The sequence below is a fragment of the Engraulis encrasicolus genome, chromosome 14 (assembly GCF_034702125.1).
Source record: "Engraulis encrasicolus isolate BLACKSEA-1 chromosome 14, IST_EnEncr_1.0, whole genome shotgun sequence".
Taxonomy (NCBI): Eukaryota; Metazoa; Chordata; class Actinopteri; order Clupeiformes; family Engraulidae; genus Engraulis; species Engraulis encrasicolus.
The window spans coordinates 26,625,161-26,642,660 of NC_085870.1; the positions used below are offsets into that span (position 1 = coordinate 26,625,161).

General features: G+C 45.7%; 1 protein-coding gene across 1 annotated transcript in view; it reads left to right on the forward strand.

The window, feature by feature from the left end:
* Window positions 1-1,045: 1,045 nt before the first annotated feature.
* lrrn1 (leucine rich repeat neuronal 1) overlaps window positions 1,046-17,500 on the forward strand; it is a 16,668-nt gene continuing 213 nt past the window's right edge. The window contains exons 1-3 of the mRNA XM_063216444.1: window positions 1,046-1,409; window positions 13,631-15,291; window positions 16,264-17,500. The exon at window positions 16,264-17,500 is cut by the window's right edge and continues 213 nt beyond it. Coding sequence (XP_063072514.1) covers window positions 13,813-15,291; window positions 16,264-16,944 — 2,160 coding nt within the window. The 5' untranslated portion in view covers window positions 1,046-1,409; window positions 13,631-13,812 and the 3' untranslated portion in view covers window positions 16,945-17,500. The remainder of the gene's footprint in view (window positions 1,410-13,630; window positions 15,292-16,263) is intronic.

A 17,500-nucleotide genomic window follows, 5' to 3' on the forward strand; every position in this document is an offset into this window, starting at 1 on the left:
TAAGAAGGCTTATTGGTTTTTCTTAACGACACCATTACTCATCAGATCACATGTACATACATTTCTGTGAAAACCCTTCCACATCTTGGCTTTCTCCTCACTGACAGCTCCATGTTTTATCTCCATTTGCTTTGGTCACTGAGCATTGACCTATGGCATAGTGGTCCATATTATAAATGTGACCTATCATGAGAGTGTATTCCCCCAAATTTGGACTCAGGAGTCCATCAAATCTCTTGGTGCCTTAATATTTGTTATTCAGAACAATGTTTTAAGTGATATTCTGTGAGAAGGCCAGTTGTAAGAATAATGCTATAACAATAGCGTATACTCTGCAGTGGGTAACAGATGTTAACGACAGCAAAGCATCATTAGCCTGGCTGTCATTGGATATGATCCAAGCCATAAAGAGACAGACCTGTTAGAGCTCCAGTGACGATGGGCAATTAGGACAAACATTTTCTATTGAAACCACACAGAAAGGAGAGAGACTCGTTGGTTCCCTGGTTCACCCATGTAATGAACCATCAACCTCTCTAATGATGCCTGGTAATAAGTGATGCGGTATCTTCGTAAAGGACAGAAAAGAAAACAAAAGAGCCCTTCTCTCGGTTACTTACAATTTGAATTCTTAGATATTCTAAGCGGGGGGAACGGGACGAAATTAAAGGAAAACTTGTTTGATGATATATACTGGGTGGCCGAACAAAGGGACACATTGTGGAACACGAGCAAGTAGAGCATCGAGCTGTCTCTCCTCCATCACCACACGTCAAGACGGTAGGAGGGGAAGGGGACGCGTGGGGGTAAAAAAAAAAAGACGTTCTCACAGAAGAGTTCTAAACCCCGCGCATTAGTTATACCCCCTCACGTTTCCTCCTCCACGCCCTGCGTTCCCCTACTGCGTTCCCACTGCGTCTGCCTTTGTTCGCACCCCAACAAACCCCGAACAGATGGTGCTCTGCTTGGGCAGGAGTGACAGCTAGGCACCAGCTCGCAGCCAATCGCCGTGGTAGGAATCAGCTGACTCGTCTGGACAGCGCCAGGTGCTGTCATCATATTTTCTAGGCTTGAGTAGCGAGGACGGGGAGGGCGCACTGGTTACTAGTCAGCGGAGTGCGGGTAGCACGGCGCAAGGCAGGATATCTCCATAGACACAGACCACCATGCCCTCTCTGAAGGGTACCGTTGCGGACTGAACCAGGAAAGAAAAACGGCGCGGGGTTTTTTTTGGGAGCCAGCGTGACTTGAATACCTTGGAGTTGTAGTAACATGTGAAATACGCCACCGCACCCCGTTCGTTTGTTAAGAAGTTATTAACGTTTCCGTTTGGTGGGGCAAAGGTGCCCACTCGTAATACTCGAGGGAACACAAATGCTGTTGCGAAGTGGAGGCTGAAATCCAATGAGGTAAGATATACTGCGCAATATGCCGATTGGTCGCTAATACAGATAGATGATGCATGCCTTATTTTTGCCATGTGTTACCATATTGGCTGGTGTTGGGCTGGGGGAAAAAAGAACACATTCGATGGTACATAACTGGACATAACAGTGGATGATGCGCTGCATGGACTGCATCCTTCGTGTGAATTCCTCCCATAGCAACATATGCCGCCTGTCATTTTATTATTTGTTTTTCTTTGTTTCATTCTGTGCTTTGAATCTTCGTTAGATTTTTTTCCTTGGAGTGTGATCTGATTTCCTCTAGAGCACAGAATCATCACTCGGGGCTGTAAAGGGCTAGTTCTAGCGCTACTGCATGGCTTTGCAAAGGACGCATGGCGCGGATACTGCCTGGTTGAAAAGGAGGAAAACACCTGGCGTTTCAGCTCTAGGCATTTTTTTAAGTCAGATTTTTTTGGTCGTTGATTATTTGTTTTTTTGTGTCAAAAGGCTGGTGCGTATTGATGCAACACATTTTACGCATGGTTAGATTAATCACTCAACCCTAACAGAAAATAACTTAATGTTTTGTTTCGTTTGGAGCATGACATGCCGTAGTCTCTTGTCTAACGTGGATAGGAACGGGCTGTTGTGAGGATAACTGGTTATTTCCATCTTATGTTCCAGAGTATGCTGCTGTAGCCTACTACAGTAACATACAGTATCGTACGGTACGTGTTGCTCTCCGACTTTGCACTTAACCTGGTCAAAACGAGATTTTGCCTCCCCCCAAACGAAAGTAAACGCTAAAAACTTTGATTAAATGTATTTTATTGGTGTATTGTACCTGTTAGATTTAAGGTATGGCTGGTGTGTGTGATGAACCAGCCCGGCACAGCCTAAATGTGACGCGCATACAAACAAACGCATCCTCGCTGCAGGCAGAGCAGGTGTCTCGGTGTGGCTGTGGATGTTCTGCCTCGGAAACTGCGGACCCCCTCCCACCATCCCTGCGTTGAAACCGTGTTGGGGGGGAGTGAAGCAGCTGAATAGAGAGAGGAGAGATGTTAGGCGAGTAGAGTCCACGGACTCAGGAGGAGTGGGGGGCTCAGCTGCGGTGGAGGGCGTAGTGAGGAGGGTAGCCTACTGTATTGTCCTCAGGGACGCCACCCTCTCTGCAGCTGTTTCTAGCTGTGGTGGCCAGAAGTTGCCTGCTCCTATTCTCCGTGCCTGCCCTACTTTGTCTCATAACAATGCATGGGACGGAGCTGTCTTGAAATGTTAAACTATTCAGTAGCACTTTACAAAGTGCTATTTTTTTCTGCTCGCTTATCATAGGCTACATCAATTCCATCAAATTTAGAAAGTGAATTGGAAATTTTGCGAGGCACAGGCATTCATTTGGGAAAGTGACTTCTTCCCACCCAAGGTGGAATTATAATGGCGGTGCAACAGTTTGAAAAAAAAAATAAAGAATTCAAGCATGAAGTCAAGAAATGAGGAGTATTGTCTTGGGAAATGGAGTCTATAATAGAAGGTGATCATCTCTCTCTCTCTCTCTCTCTCTCTCTCTCTCTCTCTCTCTCTCTCTCTCTCTCTCTCTCTCTCTGTCTCATATGTCTATCTGTTCGTTCGATTGTCTGTTTTTTTTAATTTATCCAGTAGTTTGTAAGAGTGAGTGTCAAGACAGGGCTCAACATGTATGTAGTCTCCTCTCTAGCCATGATGATCCCCAGATAGAGGCCTCCAGCTGAAGCTCAACACTATTGTTGCTAATCGGTGCAATCGAAGACAAAGTGCAGTGCAGTAACTACATAGTATGTCATCAAAATGTCGTATGAAAAGGCTCATCTCCTGTAGACCTATACACCTCCTTTATCATGTGACAAAGCTTTATAATCCAAACGTGTCCCGTTTTAGAGATATGTCTATGTGAAATTTGCAGTAACTGCAGTATCCAACCTAATGCCAATACTTCACAGGCCTTTTTCTCAGTCTCAATGTTGGCGTAGTTACTGCACTTTGCCTTTGTAGGGCAGAGTGGCCCGGTGAGGGACATATGTACTGTAACGGAGGCTAACTAGCAGAGTTGGCGTGGAACGTTAGTAAACCTCCCTCCCGAAAGCCTCATACAGTGTCGATGCCGTTGGGCTGGAGGACTGGTCCTTTAGTCCAGCGGTATCGTACTGTGACTCCCATTTACGGAGTGTTGTAGTTGACGAGGTGACAGGTTCGCGTCCCCGAGGAGGGCGTACTGTGCAGGAACACCTCCGTCACACATACAGTTAACACAAGCTGCATGGGAATGAGATGGTGGACATCATGGGTATGTCAAAGACTTTACAGAGGACTGCAGCAACTTTTGACTAGCTAGGGTGAAGGGAAGTGTCGGCTTCTGCGAAGTGTGCGTGTGTCTGTCTGTGTGTGTGTGTGTGTGGGTGTGTCTGTGTCTGTGTCTGTGTGTGTGAGAGAGAGATAAAGAGACAGATAGAGAGAGATGCACACACACACACACACACACACGGAGGGGGTACAGGGGGGGGTATGCTGCTAGAAGCGGGGCACCCAGGCCTTGCTCTTCTCATTGTTCTTCCCAGAAATGGGGGCAACCCTTGTCCCTTTGTGTTGGTAATGGAGATCAGGCCTAGTGTGCTAGGCGAGCAGCTGTTTGATTCATCTTGGCCCATTATTCTGTTTATGAAATTATTCTGCCCTGTGTTTTGACAATAGCACGCGCGCATTGAAAAGCAAAGTGGTTCAACAACAACATGACTTGTGTTGCCATTCGTTTGTGTGCCAGACACCATGTGTCTTGATCGGCAATTGTCTTGTGATAGTTTCAGTCAGAGTGTGTGTGTGTGTGTGTGTGTGTGTGTGTGTGTGTGTGTGTGTGTGTGTGTGTGTGTGTGTGTGTGTGTGTGTGTGTGTGTGTGTGCCTGTGTGTGTGTGTGTGTTTTGGATGTGAATGTGTTACCAGTTACCATATTACCAGTATATTCTATATTTAAATCTATTCTGGACTTAGGAATAGAGTTAATCTGTGAGGCCTGGCCCTGCCGTGGCCAACCAGTGGTGCTCTTGCCAGCCATGCGGCTGACCCGGGTTCGATTCCCAGCCCAGGTCCTTTGCCGAGCCCGTCTCTCTCCTGTCTACCTCTCATACTGTCCTGTCCATAGTAAAGTCTAAAAAGCCCCCCCCCCCCCCCCCCAAAAAAAAAAGAATCTCTGAGGCCAAGTAAGGACGTCCTGTATGGTCTTTTCTCTGCCAGCAAGGCTAATAATCCTCAAAGGGGAAATTGGAGCACATCCATCAAAAGGCACCAGTTAACTTGTACCCAAAGAGGAATGTCACCTTTAGGACTTGGCAATCGCCTAGACAAAATGGCACCTTGTGCCACCAGCAAGGAAAAAATGGAAAAAGAGAGAGGGAGAGAGAGAGAGAAACTTCCCGAGGCCATGGCATGTTTTGCTTTTGATTCAATTTATTTATTTTACGACATGGTTGCCACAGATATTCCACGCCGTCGCTCCCTCATCAACCTGATGGAAATTTCTAATTAGTATGCGGTTAATTACCTCCCACCTCCACTCCACCCCCCCCTCGCCCCTCCCCTCACCCCACCACCACCACCACCCTTCCCTAGATGAACGGCAGGATAGCTGTGAGAGATCTGATGTTAGATGTGGAGAGAATTCGTCCCGCCTCGCCCTGCGGGAGTGCTCGCCATCTTAGAGATGAGGAAAATTCATTACCATTAATTTGCACAGTCTTCGTCACTTGGTAAAAAAGTTTAGTCTGCCTCTCTATTTTTGATAGCTGAAGTACTATAGGCTTATGTGCACTCTGCTCTGTGTATTGGATCAGCTAGACTAGAATCGTCATTGGACTTGTGGTTGATCTGATATCACCAAGTAATTAATGATCCAGGATCAACATCAAAGTTGTTGGTCCAGGATCATTGTTACAAGTAACCCAATCAATCAGGGATCATTTGTGACTGATGACGTCATTGGTATGTGAGATGAATGTGACATCTACAGGTGAGCTTCTCAGTGGTGTAGTGGTTAGGGAGTTGCGCTGCAGATTACAGGGTTGCAGGTTCAATTGCAGGGCAGGCTCATATTCATGAGTCCAAGGTGCCATTTTGTCTCATATTCCTGAGTTCAATGAGAGTTCTGGTTAAAGACACACCAAGTATTTTTTTTACCTTCAAATTGTGCTTTCAAAACTGTGTCAAAACAGGGTGAGAGGCACCTTGGAATTTGTCCACTCTTCATTGGCTGAAGCATACAAGTGGGGAGGATATCTTTGTCTATGAGTGATCACTCTGATGCTACACTGAAGGTCCAAAGATAAACAGTGGCACTGCCAGGAGCTTTCCACGGACTGCCATATACATATCTTGCTTCACATCAGTGCTCTATATTGTAGGCAGAGGCGTAAAGTATACCCCCGCAGCCCCCGCGAGGCAGGGGGGTTGGCATACGAGGCGGGGGCCCACATGGGCCCTTGACTTGAAGAAACGCGCCCCCTCCACATGATATCAGGCCCTCTTTTTTCATTCGGGGGCCCATTCTTGGTAGCTTGCAGAGGGGCATGAAGTACTTGCGTTACGCCAGTGATTGTAGGGAGCATTGAGGTATCTTCACCAACACAACACGTTACTCTTCATACAGTGCATATTTTAGGCTGCATTTTTGCATTGTCACTGTGTCTAATTCAACTGCAGCGCACACTCTTGTCTAGTCTAGGCTGTTGGTAATGTCCACAGCTGCCCTGTCCTGTAAAACTCGTGTCCTTTATTAACTGATTGTCTGATGTCCATGTTAGCCTACAGCAAACCTTCGGAGATACATTAGCACAGCCTGTGCTGTAGAGCGTGCAACATTATCCTCGTGCTTAATAACACTAATCAGTAATGCGACGGCTTGCTAATGGTGCATAATGAATCGCTGTGTGTTTTCACAACACTGTTAGCTATTCAATGATCTGCTCTTAGTCCGGGATGGTCTAAATGTCAATGCACGAGAGGATTACCTGCATAGAACTGAACTGGCCGGCCGCCACGTTGCATGTTACTGCATTCTTCTACTTACCCATAATCCTTTGGGGCACCTTCCCCTGCCATCCTCCGTTAAGATCAGGAATGGGCACCTTCCATGATAAGGAGGGCCACGTTTTTTTCATCGCCATCCTCAGAGGGCCAAATGACCACAGATCTGACTGCAACTGGCAGAGTTCGAGGTGCAGTAGGTTGCTGACTGACTGCCCATATTGTTTGGAATGAACTGTACTCGATTGGCCAACAGTATAATAACAACAGATTATATATAAATATATTTTTAAAATAAGATTTAAAAATCTTTTTTATGTATGGGCCACACTTAGTTAGGAGGCGAGCCTGCTGGTGCTGTTGTTTTTAATATCCTCATGCGTCCCCTGCAAGGGCATGTGGGCATGTCATTAACACGGACATGACAAACCTCCCCCACCCCCCACCGCCACCTCACCAACATAATCTCTTTAGATTTAAGAAATAGGACGTCTAAATAAAAGCCTGCACGCCTGCGTGTCATGTTCATTTCTGTACGCATGCAGGGGTGGTGATGAGACTGCTCGTGCATATTTTTCATAAAGGTTGGAGCAGGCTTCACCCAAACAGATTTTTTCTTCTTTTTAGTGTGCTGACCAAAATACAACTGAAACGTAAGAGAAGGCCGCACCATGCATTGGCTGTCTTTTTATTATTAATGCATTCATGCATGTTTACCTCATCATCGCCTGGACAAAAGCAGAAGACAGCCATTTTGGTTTGGAGAAAAGTACATTGTTTTACCTGCACTGCGGACACATATCTCATAATCTGGATTTGCAATAAAAGTGTCCATGTTAACTCTGTGTCTGGGCTATCACAATAATAATAATTGGGTAACTATCCTTTGCAGTTTATTGCTAAGCAAGGCTTTGTTTTTTTTTGTTTTTTTTTCTTGCTGTAGCAGCATGCATTGGCGTTTGACAGACAGGGCCGTTTCAAGGTATTTGGGGGCCCTTGGAAAAGAGGGACTTGGGGCCCCCCATTTATTCTCTTGAAGTACTAGGGAGGGGTCTGCTCAAGAGACATTTTGAATGTAATATCAGTAGTTGCATTTTTCAGTCATTGAATTTAGGGAGGTGCTGCCATAGTCATTAAGCTGCCATTGCTGTCATTTTAATACAAGTAACCAGTTATTACCAGAGGGCCTCCTCTCAGCTAGGGGCCCTAGGCAACAGCCTAGTTTGCTTGTTGGGTTGTCACAGGCCTGTTGACAGGATGATGGAGTGGGGTATTCCATGCAGAATACTGAGAGCTACCGTGATCTGAAATGCCAGGTGGCTTTCTTTATGGTGCAGCATGAATTTCATGACAGTTACGGCTGTTTGACGGTGATTTAACTGGAAGAGGCCTGAAGGAAATCTGAGCTGGTAAACTGGCCTGTCCTGTCCTGCTGACATCTATTGGGATCATCTCATGTGATGGAGTGCCATGGACACCATGCCTAGAGAGCTTCTTCAGTGTACACCTGTATTGTATTCACCTACGTGGATTTTTAGCTTCAGTGCAGGTCAAAAGCTGACATGTTGTATTTACTGCAGTGTCGTAGTGTACATGGAGGTTGTAAGGTAATATTTTGTGGTGTCCGGTTAGATTTGTGAGTACGCTGTTCAGCTGACAGAATGTTATTTGCTTTGTGACAACAGCACATGTAGTACATATAGTAGTGTTGGCTGTGCACGTCTGTTTTTATCCAGGCCATTCAGTTACACGGACATGAAATGTTTATAAACAAAGAAAAAACACATGCACATACTGTGGAAACTCTGCTGAGACATATAAAACCATGACGTGCCATGAAGTCTGAATGACCTCTCCTTTTAACTGTGTGGACATGGGCATTGGTGTTGTTTACAAACCCTCGTCATTGTTTTAAAGTCTGCGTGACTGCACTGTACAGTAATGGATTTCGCTTAAGCTTTAACTCGGAATAAAGTGTGCTGCGGTCATGGTTGCGTAGTCTTAATCTGTGTGACAATGGATCCATAAATTGAAGCTTAACCGAGACATTTCACAATGCATGATCTTGGATTAAATTGTGATATGAAAATGTTACCCCTTCTCATTGCATGGGACGTTATCTCTAAACTGTGGCTTAGCTTAAGTATTGAATCTGTTGTTACTGTTACATACTCTTGTAGTAAAAAAAATAGCGGGGTCATCCCTATGTTCCCCGGGTCCTATGTTCCCCTCTACCGGGGAACATAGGACCCTTTTTTTCAAAAGAGGGGTCTATGTTCCCCACTGCTTCAAAGTAGACTTCCACATGGCAAATGCAGGTTGCTGTTGCAACTGTGACAGGTTAGGTTTAGGGATAGTTTTGGTCAGGGCACAAATTGAAAACTCAGAAACATTGCATTTCTGACAGGTTAGGTTTAGGGGTGGTTTTGGGAAACATACAATGCGGGGAACATAGAACCCTTTTTTAGAAAGGGTTCTCTCTCTCTCTCTCTCTCTCTCTCTCTCTCTCTCTCTCTCTCTCTCTCTCTCTCTCTCTCTCTCTCTCTCTCTCTCTCTCTCTCTCTCTCTCTCCATCCATAGAGAAAAAATGTGGAAGAACGACCGTTTATGTCTGACTCTTTGTAGTGAACAATAACAGAGAGACAAACAATAAAGTAAAGAAAAGAATAGTTTAGTGATGTCACAATGGAGATCAACGCTAATCCTCTCTTCAAACAAGACAACCAACCAACAAAACCACACAAACAAGCACCGAAAAAACAATACACAAAATAACAAATAAAAAAAACTGTTGAACAATCAGTTGAACACATTGATCTGTCTAACAAAGAGGTAAATGTCAATCCATTCTGCCCATATCATCGTTAGCATCATTAGCTCAGGGGAGTACGTCGACTATACGGTGGGCACCGCTAATCCCACATCACCATGTTGTGACCTGCATATTTCATTAAAGCTTAAGAGGACGGATGCGGAGAGGAGAGGGGCTAATCTGGATTGGCTGCATCCCTCAGCTAATCTAGCGCGCTAGGCACAAGGCCCGGGCAACCTGTTCCCAGGATCTCCTAAAAAAAATCTTTCGACATGGATTTTTGGGAGAGACCCATGTTTGCCAGGGGAATCTTTCAATCCATCAATAAAACTGAGCGTTGTAGTTGTATTTCATGGCCTTTGTTAACGGAGAGGAAGCATGATGAATTCACTTGCAGTGTAGTGTGTTCGGTGTGGCCCCATCCCCGTGGAGAAACGGCTGGTTTTGGTGATACTGTATTCAGTTATTACTGTGTTCAGTTGCTCTGCTCCGTCTTTTCTGTGAGATGCGTTATCCATGCTTTGATCTAGTCCTACAAGAATGCAAATGTTTGGCTTGCCAGGCTTGTTCTATTTCACCCTGTCTCACCCTCCCCTTTATTATTATTCTCATCTCTCATAAATTATTCCTTTGTGGTGTTAGCCCTCAGCGGAGCAGCATCAGCCTCATATGAGAGGCATGTGGCTCGACTTGCCACAGTGGTAGAGGCCCCGTTGTTTGGTGTTGCTCGCACTCTGTGTTCTTGTGATCTTCGTGATGTGGGTCTGTCGTCATCGGCAACGCACAGTAGTGGGCAGATGTACTCTATGTGATGTTCTTGATGTAGGGGTTTTCGTTGTCATTAGCAACGCACAATTGTAGGCGGGTTTGTGTGAAGTGTGTATGAACGTCATGGGCCTTTCTGTAATGCTCCAAATGGCCTTGTAAGTTGGGCTATCTATTAGTTGTACCCTGCCATTGTTTTGGGTCTAGTGTTAAGATACATCCTTTGTTATATAAGTTTGTTGTTAGCCGAATGGCTATAACCAAGTCATAATGCATTGTTGAAGACTGTTTAGTGTGATAATAGTTTAGTAATATGGTATTGCAGGTTTTTTTTATATGAATACCCAAGTGTTCCACAGTCAGAATGGTGTGCATTGGCTTATTTTGAAATGTTTTTATGGCAGTGCAATTCTGTGTGTGAGAGGTGTAAGCTTACCACTACTAAACTACTGCCCTTACTGGGACAAATAAAGTGACACTACTACACACTACTACCACTACTACTACTATTATGAAACGCGTCCTGTGTGAGGACCATGTCCATTATTATTCAGGCTAATGCTGTCACCCCTACATGTCCCAGTCGTAGACATACTACATGTGCAGAGTCACGCTCGCATGTTGTTGGTACCGTATACGTGTGGCTCTATTTGTGACCAACTCAGCCCTCAGGGGCCTGGCCTGCTGGTTAGCTTGGATATAATCATCTCTCTCTCTCTCCCTCTCTCTCTCTCTCTCTCTCTCTCTCTAAACTGTTCCCTTGTGTTCCCCCTATTTGTGTGAGCTGCATCTGAGCCTGTGGTATTGATTTTCACTTTGCCTGTTAAAAGACAACTTCACTTCACAGAGGCCACGCTTCAGCTTCAGCGCTGTTCATCCATTTAAATGGGAGGCGCCGCGTTGTTGCTTGTCACATTTGTCTTAACTCTCATTCCCAGTCAGCTGTCTTTGAAGGCCACGGCTCTGGCTTTAAAAATCACTGAAAAAAGGATCGTAAGAATAAGGATCTTTAGTTATCATTGCTCCATCTCTATACGGCGCAGAAAAAAATCATCAGCATAAGTACTGTATGTATTTACAAAATGCAGGTATTTTAGGCATGTCAGGCAAAATGTGTCTACAGTTCACACTACATACTGTTCCTGCTTGGGCTATTTAATTGTTACTCCTATTGTCATTTCTATGCTGCTGGCTGCAAAAGATGCTGATTTGCACGGTGTCTTTACAAATACATGTAAACATTAGGTTTGTAATGATACACTCAACTCAAGATTCGGTTCATATCACGATTTTTCACCTACGGTTCGATACACCCCACGATTTCTGATATGTATCTCATTTGAAGCTTGGAAGCATTATCACATTGAATTAATCATACGATTGTTTTCTGGACTGAAAGATTACAAAACTTTGAAAGGGCGTATCACAATACTGCCTAGTTACATCACAATACAGTATCGTGACTCTGAGTATCGTGATTTTTCGGTTCGATCCAATATCGTTACAGCCCTTGTAAACATACAAAAATACTGTACGCTGGACAAACTTGTGTCACCATATTGTTTGTGTCTGGGCTGTTAAATCACATGAACTCCAATCCTCATATAAAATGCTGCGTGCTACAGTAATTGGTTTTGGCAGAGAGCGTCTGTTTTCCGGCTCATGGACGTGGCTTGACATCCTGTCCTGGGGCTGCATGCTCTCTGTCTGTGTTGTCTCCGTCTGTGTTGTGTTGTCTGCGTCTGTGTCTGTATCTGTGTTGTGTTGTCTCCATCTGTGTTGTGTTGTCTGCGTCTGTGTCTGTATCTGTGTTGTCTGCGTCTGTGTTGTGTTGTGTTGTTGTGATGCTGCTTGCTCTCCGTTTGTGTTGTCTGCCTCTGTGTTGTGTTGTCTGCGTCTGTGTTGTGTTGTGTTGTGTTGTGTTGTGTTGTGTTGTGTTGTGTTGTGTTGTGTTGCGTTGTCTGCGTTGTGTTGTGTGCGTCTGCGTCTGTGTTGTGTTGTGTTGTGTTGTGTGCATCTGTGTTGTGTTGTGTTGTGTGCATCTGCGTCTGTTTCTGTGTCGTGTTGTGTCGTGTCGTGTTGTGTTGTGTTGTGTTGTGGCGTGATACAGCTGCATTGTGAGAGCGAAGACAGTGCCAATGTCTGAGCAGGAAATCAAGAAACAGACAAGGCAAGCGCCTATCCTCAGGAGCCACCATGTCAAAACAAAAGCGTGTCAAGGTCTTCTCAATGGCCCGAGCCTTTTTCAGTTCCACATGCCTTTTCTACCTCACTGTCACAGGCGTTTGATGTACACAGTAACTGCAACTCGGCAGTATGGTTCTTAAGGCAGCTTACTGGGAGAAGAGCAGAAGGATAAGACGGTTTAGCTTTTTTTTTTCTTTCTGTCTTTTTAGCCCAGACTTTATCCTCATCCTCAGAAATCCTTTGTTTACTCAAAAAGACTTATATCATCAGCTTTGAGGAACAAAGACCTTGTCTTCTAGCCCGCAGCTTTTTTTCTTTGTGTTTGTCCTGCCTTGTTGAGCTTGTCAAAATGTCTAGGCCTATTGTTCAAACAGAGCCTGCTGCTTACCTGTGAAGTGCTGCACTTTTCAAACATCTCCTTGATGCCCTCCTCACGCATCAACAGTCGCTATTTTTATTTCAAAGACTCTGACCCAGCAAAAAGAGTGCACACGTTTTTTGGGGTTTTTTTTTTGCTCTACTATTTGCAATAGGGTCCACTAACTAAAATACACTGATTTTATCTTGAAATATACTACTTTAAAACCTAGTTAAATGTGTATATGGTTAGGTCACTCTAGTATGAATAAGAGGGACAATGGAAGGGCAAGTATAGAGGAAGGTTACCAGTATCTGTGCAATTTTTAATTTTGACACAGTGGATTATAAAATCAGCTCTCTCTCTCAATGGGTTCACTTCTAAGAGGCAAATGAATTTGAATTTGCAATTGAAACCCTTCTGGGTACTATATATTTTTTGGTCTTTGTTATGTATTTCAATCGCAGCAAATATGAGGAGGTCTCTGAAAGCTAGCTGTGTAATTATTTTTCCGGCTGTTCTTGTTGAGCAGAGAGAGAAGTTACAGACTGCATTAAAAATGCAAAAGGCTGGTCCTACCGAGAATACCCCGAGTAAAGTATCTGTGGCTATTTAATGATGCTTGCAGAGGCTAATGATCATCCCTTCCTCCTCAGATGGCCAGCGAGATGAAAGCGCTCAATTAAATTTGATCACTGTCCAAGTACGCACATACAGGGCTCCCAGGACTGCATACCACCTCGTATATCCTATCTTGTGCATTGAAATGAGCTGATTTTGCAGTTTTGGTTGTTGTTGTTGTTGTTGTTGTGCTCGACCCCATATGTCATTTCACTCGATTTCTTTTGTAGGCTACATGACTACAATTAATTAAGTCACTTAAGAATTTAATGACCAACAGTTTTAAATTGAATATGCATCTACACAACTATTGATTTTTGTTTGAAATGTGTCAGATTTTTTGCATGTTGAGACTTAGCCATTGACTGCATAGGTGCAATAATTTCTTAAGAAATTTGCTGATCATGTTAAGCGTACTCTCTTTAACACAGTTTATTCTTTTGTTTCAGATCTATCTTCATGCCTGACGATCCAGCTGTGAAAAGGATTATATCTGTTATGTGGATAAAACTGGAACCTTGCACTCATCTATGTGGATGTGATGTTTTACCCATAACAAAATAACTACACTGACAAAGCTCTTGGACTTAACCTTTAATCTATTTTCTTTGAAAAAAAAAATCTAACTAAAATGGCAAGAGAGACTTTCAACCTTTCCGCAGCGGCTTGGCTCAGTTGTGTGTCACTGCTGGTGGCGTTGTGCGGACGACTGTCCTCCGTCCAGGCCGCAGAGTGTCCTCAGCTGTGTGTGTGCGAGATACGCCCTTGGTTCACCCCCCAGTCCACCTACCGAGAAGCCATCACCGTCGACTGTAACGACCTTCGCCTGACGCGCATCCCCGCCAACCTGTCCACCGACACGCAGGTGCTGCTGCTGCAGAGCAACTACATCTCCCGGACCAGCGAGGAGCTGGAGCAGCTGTACAACCTGACCGAGCTGGACCTGTCCCAGAACAACTTCAACAGCATCAAGGACGTGGGCCTGACCAATATGTCCCAGCTCACCACGCTCCACCTGGAGGAGAACAAGATCGCAGAGATGCCCGACTTCTGCCTGCAGGACCTGACGAATCTGCAGGAGCTGTACATCAACCACAACCAGATCACCAGTATCTCACCGAGTGCTTTCGCCGGGTTGAACAACCTGCTGAGGCTTCACCTGAACTCCAACAAACTCAAGACGATCGACAGCCGTTGGTTCGAGTCAACGCCAAACCTTGAGATACTGATGATCGGCGAGAATCCGGTCATTAGCATCTTGGATATGAATTTCAAGCCTCTTGTGAACCTGCGGAGCTTGGTGCTCGCAGGGATGAATCTGACCGACGTCCCGGGGAACGCCTTTATCGGACTGGGGAACTTGGAGAGCCTTTCGTTTTACGACAACAAGCTCGTCAGGGTGCCGCAACACGCTCTCCAGAAGCTCCCCAACTTGAAGTTTTTGGACTTGAACAAGAACCCCGTTCACAAAATCCAAGAGGGGGACTTCATGAACATGATGAGGCTGAAAGAGCTCGGCATCAACAACATGGCCGAGCTGGTGTCCATCGACCGCCACGCCTTGGACAATCTCCCCGAGCTCACAAAGCTCGAGGCCACCAACAACCCAAAGTTCTCCTACGTGAACCGCCAGGCGTTCCGCGACGTTCCCTCCCTGGAGAGCCTCATGCTGAACAACAACGCTCTCAACTCCCTCTACCAGGCCACCGTGGAGTCTCTCCCCAACCTCCGCGAGATCAGCATCCACAGTAACCCGCTGCGCTGCGACTGCGTCATCCAGTGGATGACCTCCAATAAGACCAGCGTCCGCTTCACGCAGCCCCTGTCCATGTTTTGCGCCATGCCCCCCGAGGTCAGAGGTCAGCACGTCAAGGAGGTGCTGCTGCACGACTCGCCCGAGCAGTGCCTGCCCATGATCTCGCACGACACCTTCCCCAACCACCTCAACCTGGACATCGGCGTGACCGTGGACCTGGACTGCCGCGCCATGGCCGAGCCCGAGCCGGAGATCTACTGGGTGACCCCGCTGGGCAGCAAGGTCATGATGGACACCGTCTCCCAGAAGTACCAGCTGAACAGCCAGGGAACGCTGCGCATCTCCAACATCCAGGTGCAGTAGGATTGAAGCTACTGTATGTGTTGTATGTGGGCTAATCACACACACATAGACACCATTTACATATTGTACATCCACATACAGTTACACTCATACTATACTCCTTCCCTCTACCCCATACTACACCCTTTTACCCACCCCTCTCATTCACCCAGCTATGTCACCATATATACTGTATACGGTGACATAGCTGGGTGAATGAGAGGGGTGGGTAAAAGGGTGTAGTATGGGGTAGAGGGAAGGAGTATAGTATGAGTGTAACTGTATGTGGATGTATGGAGATGTACAATATGTAAATGGTGTTTATGTGTGTAGTTGTATATGAAGTGCACAATTAAGCAATAAGCCACGAGAGGGGAGTGGGGCACGACGCGAAGTGGAGTGCCGTAAACGTCCCCTTGCCCGTTATCAGTAGAGCATAACCCACGGACTCAAGTGGCTTATTGCTTATCTAACACTGTTACACTTAATCGCTGACCAAATTTCTTTACAATTTTTTTCTTTAACAATTAATTTGATCCGCGACAAGTTGAGGAAGTGATTGTGGTTACTGAGGCAACGTTACTCGTCGTGTGTGCGTCGTCGCGCTGCCAGACACACACTTCGCTACAAAAACTCAGCAAGGGGCGATAAACATTGCAGGAATTAAATGTCTGCAATCACACTGATACCCCAACCATAGATGGTGCAAAAATGTGCTCTTCTTGCAGACTCCCTACCCCAACTGCAACATATTCTCATTACCGATGTAGATGCGCTTGGTCTAACTTAGACGCGCATAGAATCTTCAGTTGGAAAGTGTGGGTTTGCGCTCAATTGACCACGGCTACCAGCCAATCAGAATCGAGAACCGGACTGCACAGTGTTAGATTAAAAAAGATCTGACAATTGCTGAACCTGATGAAATTGACCTGTCTGATGTACAAAAAAAATCCCTCAATTAACACTGTAACTCTTGTTAATCAGGTGGAGGACTCAGGCCGCTACACCTGCGTGGCGCAGAACGTGGAAGGGGCGGACACGCGGGTGACGGCGCTGCGCGTCAACGGCACCCTGATGGACAGCGCACAGCTCATGAAGATCTACGTCAAGCACACCGAGTCGCACTCCATCCTGGTCTCCTGGAAGGTCAACTCCAACGTGATGACGTCCAACCTCAAGTGGTCCTCCGCCACCATGAAAATCGACAACCCGCACATCACCTACACGGCCAAGGTGCCCGTGGACGTGCACGAGTACAACCTCACGCACCTGCAGCCTGCCACCGAGTACGAGGTGTGCCTGTCCGTCTCCAACATTCACCAGCAGACGCAGAAGTCTTGCGTCAACGTCACCACCAAACACGCCGCCTTCGCCGTGCAGATCTCCGACCAGGGCACCAACACGGCTCTGGCCGCTGTCATGGGCTCCATGTTTGCCGTCATCAGCCTGGCCTCCATCGCCGTGTATATTGCCAAGCGGTGGAAGAGGAAGAACTACCACCACTCACTGAAGAAGTACATGCAGAAGACGTCTTCGATCCCCCTGAACGAGTTGTACCCGCCATTAATCAACTTGTGGGATGCCGACAACGAGAAAGAGAAGGACGGTGGTTCGGAGAACAAGCCCACCCAGGTGGACACGACGAGAAGCTATTACATGTGGTAAGGGGACATGAATGAACGAAAGCGTTTTTTCGAGCACAAAGACATGTTTTAAGCTGAGTTGTGCGCAAAACGCAGGAGGTGGAGTTTGCTTCGTATGTTTCATTGGCAGGCAAGAGAAAGACTGACCAGATGGACATTTTAAGTACAAAAAAATATTGCCTTTCTTTCTTCCTTTCATCCTCTCATCCTTTTGACCCAGCTTCAGCAGCTTTGGTTAGCCTCCATTTTAGTTGCTGTGCGGTTTCCACTCCCTTTTCTATAGCACAGCATAGTTTATGTAAAGAAATGACTTTGGATCGACTAGTGCATTAGCAGTATATTTGATCCAATAGGCATTTGTCTTTGGAGATATTGATAAAAGAATGCAATGTTTCTTTCTTTCTTTTGTAAAACAGTTAAACTGTTGTGCACTGAACTATATAAACAATTTGTCTATGGACTCCAATGTATAAGCTGACAAAGTGGATCTAGACCTGATACACCGTCTATTGAATAATGTTAGCGATTGTTCTGTAATGTTGTATCAACTATAATTTGAACTATTTTGGACTTAATCA